Source organism: Triticum urartu, chromosome 7 (genome assembly GCF_003073215.2).
Source record: "Triticum urartu cultivar G1812 chromosome 7, Tu2.1, whole genome shotgun sequence".
NCBI lineage: Eukaryota > Viridiplantae > Streptophyta > Magnoliopsida > Poales > Poaceae > Triticum > Triticum urartu.
In genome coordinates, this window is record NC_053028.1 from 683,731,397 (window position 1) to 683,736,520 (window position 5,124).

Genomic DNA, 5,124 nt, shown 5'->3' on the forward strand with positions numbered 1-5,124 from the left:
AAAATAAAAACAGAAACAAAAATCCAAATAATGAAGCTTCCTAATGAAGAACAAAATAGTGGTGTTGGTATTGCCCTTTAAGAAGAAGAAAAATAATAATAATATATAAAAAAATTACACACAATTTATGCATAAATTGCGCATTTTCGTAATATGCAAGTATAAGCATATAGCAATGGATTTTTCACAAAAATGAAGTTTACTACGAAGACTGAATTAGTGTATTGCCCCTTAAATAGGAAATAAAATGAATAAGAGTTAAAAAATAATAATAAAATTTTCTAGGGAATAGTGAATTAGTGGCATTGGTGTTACATTTTAAGAAAAGAGAAAATGGAAAACAAAATCTAAAACAAACAACGACAATATTTGCACACAATTTACACAAAATTGTGTATTTTATAATATGCAAGAATAATCATATAGCAGTAAGAGTTTCACAATAAAAAAGTTTCCTAAGAAAGAAAGAATTAGTGACATTGGTATTACCGTTAAAGAAGAAAATAAATAAAAAAACAAACTAAAACAAAATCTTAGTGAGTTTTTCTATGAAAAAATGAATTAGTGGCGTCGGTATTACCCTTTAAGAAGAAATAAAATGAAATATTACCCAAAAATCAAAATAATGAAATTTCCAAAGAAAGAGTGAATTAACTACATTGTTATTGCCCTGTAAGAAGAATGAAAAATAAATTAAAACTAGAACATAATCAAGACAATGATGTTTTCTAAAAAAGAATGAATTAGTGGTTGGTATTACCATTTAGGAAGAAATAAAATGAAATAAAAATAAAAATAATGGAGTTTCCTAAGGAAGAATGAATATAGTGCATTGGTATTACACTTTAAGTAGTAAGAAAATAATAAAAAAAGATAATCAAAACAATTAAGTTTTCTAAGAAAGAATGAATTAGTGGCTTGGTATTCCATTTAAGAAGTAACAAAATTAAATAAAAGTAAAACAAAATTAAATTTGAAATAATAAAGTTTTCTGAAGAAGATTGAATTTGTGGCAATGTTATTACCCATTGAAGGAGAAGGAAAAACTAAAACAAATATTGACAAAATTTGCACACAATATGCATTGACAAAATAAGAAACAGTACAAAAAAAATTGAACACTAAATATTGACACAAAGAATGGACAAATAAAAAATTGACTGACACAAATTCAAAACGCAAGGAACTTACATATAGCTAATGTGACAAATCCAGGCGACTATCTAACTGCAAAAAACAGACCAAAAAAAACAATTAATCATCTCTCGATACGTTGAAGATGGATTTGCGTGAGCACACTCGCGCGCGCACACACACATCTAAACACACAAAGAAAAAACTTAACAAACATGGAAAAAGAACGGCGAAAAATACAAAAAAAATCTAAAAATAAAAGGTATGAAAACCAAAAGCTGAAAATAAATTCGCCTCTCGAATATATAAAAAGTAAAATTCATTTTATATTAATGGCATTGTCTTTCACATCTCTCTCATATACAAATACGAGATGCGCGCAAATGAACACACACACGGGCATAGAGCCATAGACATGTGTGAGCAAGCGCGCACGCACAGGCGAGCTAGCATACACAACACACACACACAAGCGCGCACACACACACACAAGCACACACACACACACATGTTACGCGCGTCTGCCTATTCCATGGGCTACTCAAGGCCCAAAGTATGGGGCAGAAAACAACAGGTCAGAGGCAGTAAAAAATCGACTGACCATAAACACTGACAAGTCAAATTCAACATAGGAGCACCAAACCCAAAAAACAGCACGTTATCTTGGAAAAAGAAAATGAAGGGTCAACATGTTTGACTGACCCAAAATGAGAAATCAGGCGACTTGCCTTTAGCTAAAGTGATGAAAAATCTGGTGGTCACTGTCCGTCCTGCTCGTAGTCGCTGCCAGAAAATTATCGGAAGAAAAACAAGCCGAAGAAAAAGCAAGAAACCCACTCCGCGATGGGCTATGGCATCCTCGCCGTGGTCATTGTCCTGTTCGTGCTTCCTCCAGCTCGTCCGCTAGAGGACAGCATCTGCGACGCCGGCAGCTCCTCCAGCAGCTCATTTGAGGCGAACCTGAAGCTCCTCGCGGCGGCGCTGCCCTCCAACGCGTCCTCCGCGGCGGCAGGCTTCGCTACCCTCTCCGCCGGCACGGCCTACGCGATGGCGCTGTGCCGCGGGGACGCCAACGCCTCGTCCTGCGCCGCCTGCGTGGCGGTGGCGTTCCGTGCCGCCGGGGAGAGGTGCCACAACACCACGAGCGTCACCATGTACGAGGACGACTGCGTCCTCCGCTTCGCCAACCGCCAGTTCTTGGACTTCCTCAAGGCCGAGCAGTGGCAGGTCGGCGAGCTTAGGTACCGGGAATTTCACTCTAGTATATTTTTAGTACTATACTAGATAGAGTTGGTTCTTCTTCCGGCCACAAATCAACCATCTCTTCTTTCGAATTCGGGTTACTAGTGGAGCCGTAACTAGATCGGAAAATAGGAGAGTTCCGGCAGTCGCGGCTGACTGGTTCAGCGCCGCGGCCACGGCCATCCTCAGCGCCGTGTCTGCCCGCGCAGTGGCCAGCAGCAATTCGACCCCCAACGCCAAGAAGTACTTCGCCACGGGTGAGGTTGAGTTCGACCCCAGGATCTACGTGCTCGCGCAGTGCGTGCCGCTCTTGACGCCGGCGCAGTGCAGCGGCTGTCTCGGGCAGCTCCTGTCGCAGATTAAAACCCACATGGGCGCCACACCACCATGGGTTACATCACGTGTGGAGTGGTGCGGCCTGAGGTATGGCGTGTCGCCCTTCTACGAGGGCCAGGCCATGCTGCAGCTTGAGGCGCCACCTTCGCCGACATCTGCTACTACCCCAGACACCTTTGGACCAGGTAGCACGCTCTCACGTAGTACGATTCTTGGTTTCTGTTTTGATTTCTTGGTTTTCAGTTTGTCTTGTCTTGTGTCCGCAATTCAGAGAAGAAAAAGACTAGCGCAGCAGGGATCTCTGTGGGCGTCGCTTGTTCCCTTGTATTGATATCGATTCTTTCGGTTTCTGTCTTCATTCGCTCCAGGAGAAGGATTAAGGCTACCAAGCGTGACAACCGTGAGTGTACTTCTCAAGATCAACATCTGGAACCATTTTACCTTTTTATTTATTGATACCATTATATATATTCTTGCCATTTGGCACCAGCATTCAAGAAAATTTCGAGAGCACAGTGTACCATCTTTGATTTGCCTACGCTGGAAGAGGCAACTGACAACTTCTCGCAGAGGAATAAGCTCGGAGAAGGCGGCTTTGGTGCTGTGTACAAGGTTAGTTGAAGAAGCTGGCCAGTAGCGTAGCTAGTATGCAATTAAAAAGGGAAAACTCTGCTTCTCTCAAAAATGAACTCTGTTTCAGGGAATTCTCCCAGATGGGAAGGAAATAGCAGTGAAGAAACTTGTGGGGACAGCTGGGCATGGTTTGCATCAGCTGCACAATGAGGTGCTGCTCTTGGCAGAGCTCCAGCACAAGAACCTTGTTCGATTACACGGCTTCTACTCGCATCGGGATGATACGCTTCTTGTTTATGAATACATCAAGAATGGGAGCCTTGACAACTTTCTATCCAGTAGATGTTTTTCCCCCTCTCCACTAACTTGTCCGGTTACCAACTAATTTGGGGGCATTTTCCTGTTTTATTTGTCTTCCAGCGCTACCTAACATAAGTACTTGTATTGAACAGATACTAGAGATGGACACACACTAGCTTGGGAACAACAGTACAACATCATTCTCGGTATTGCAAAGGGAATGTTGTATCTTCACGAGGACTCGAGCATGAGGATTATCCATCGGGATCTGAAACCTAACAACATTCTTCTTGACGAGGACATGGATCCGAAAATTGCTGACTTTGGGTTGGCAAGGCTGCTAGGAGAAGGGCACACGCATACCATGACATCTGGAGCTGCTGGAACGCCGTAAGCTCACCTGCATAACCAAATCAAACCTCCATGAATCACAGAGTATTAATTAATTAAACATATAACATCCTTTGCAGAGGCTATATGGCTCCCGAGTACGTGTATCATCGACGTGTGTCACCCAAGATTGATATTTTCAGCTATGGTGTATTGATCCTGCAAATCGTTACTAGGAGAAAAGAGTGTTGGTCCGATGATAGCAACACTGTGAATCTCATCACTGAAGTGCGTGCTGATTTTATTTCAGTATCGTGCCGTCTATTTCTGCACGCATATAAACATGTTATCATATCTCAGGCTCCCACTAACAGGCTGAAAATAATAAACTGACAGGTGTGGAATCATTGGAAAAAGGGAACAATTTCACAAATGATGGACCAAAAACTCAACCAACATACTCGGAACCAACAGCTACGATGTGTACATGTCGGGCTGATGTGTGTCCAACTGAACCCTGACGACAGGCCTGAGATATCCACGGCCATTTTCATGTTAACCAGGGACAACGTGGAGCTTCAGCCACCGGAAGAACCTGCATTCTTTTTCGGGAGCTTCAGCCACGGGAGGAACCTGCTATCTTCTTCCGGAGGTTCAGCTAACTCTAATTTCATGTTCGGGGAGGAAATTTCTGTGAATGGAGTTACAATTACAGAGCCGTATCCTAGGTAAATCAATTGTAAGGATGTGACACGAGAGTAGTGAAGGCATAAGCCACTTCTTTGGCTCGGATTTACAGCTACTGATTAGCTGGTACTGAGTTCATGAAATGCTGGAGGGCTTATCTAAGGTCGAGTTCTTTTCGGTTCCAGCTTCTCAAGAAGCGACCGTAGCTTAGCTGCCAATATAAACAGCAGTGAAAAAACTCCCTAAGAAACTGCAATCCGGTTATTTTCGCTTTTGTTGTCGTGTGAGCTTCATTGTCTGATCTGTATGATGAAAATTGAAAAGTCTATATTGGCGTTGGATTGCTGTGATGCAGGGAAATTCCACTAGTATTGATCGAGCCTTTTAAGACCCCCATAGCACACGAAAAGGCTGAACAGTGTGCTCTGCAAAAGATCGCCTACGGCCAATTAAAAATACCATCTGCAGGTGCTTCATCCGTCTGCGAAGTCGAGGACATCGCACACGGATAAGATAATCAGC

The 5,124-nt window shown here is 42.6% G+C and overlaps 1 protein-coding gene across 1 annotated transcript; it reads left to right on the forward strand.

Moving 5' to 3' along the window:
- The first annotated feature begins 1,913 nt into the window (after positions 1-1,913).
- On the forward strand, positions 1,914-4,876 carry LOC125521525 (cysteine-rich receptor-like protein kinase 44). The gene is made up of 8 exons (XM_048686577.1): positions 1,914-2,375; positions 2,482-2,897; positions 2,984-3,112; positions 3,203-3,324; positions 3,413-3,623; positions 3,738-3,975; positions 4,056-4,203; positions 4,312-4,876. Exons 1-8 carry the CDS (start codon positions 1,978-1,980, stop codon positions 4,645-4,647), a joined length of 1,998 nt encoding a protein of 665 aa, XP_048542534.1. The 5' UTR covers positions 1,914-1,977; the 3' UTR covers positions 4,648-4,876.
- Positions 4,877-5,124: the final 248 nt, after the last annotated feature.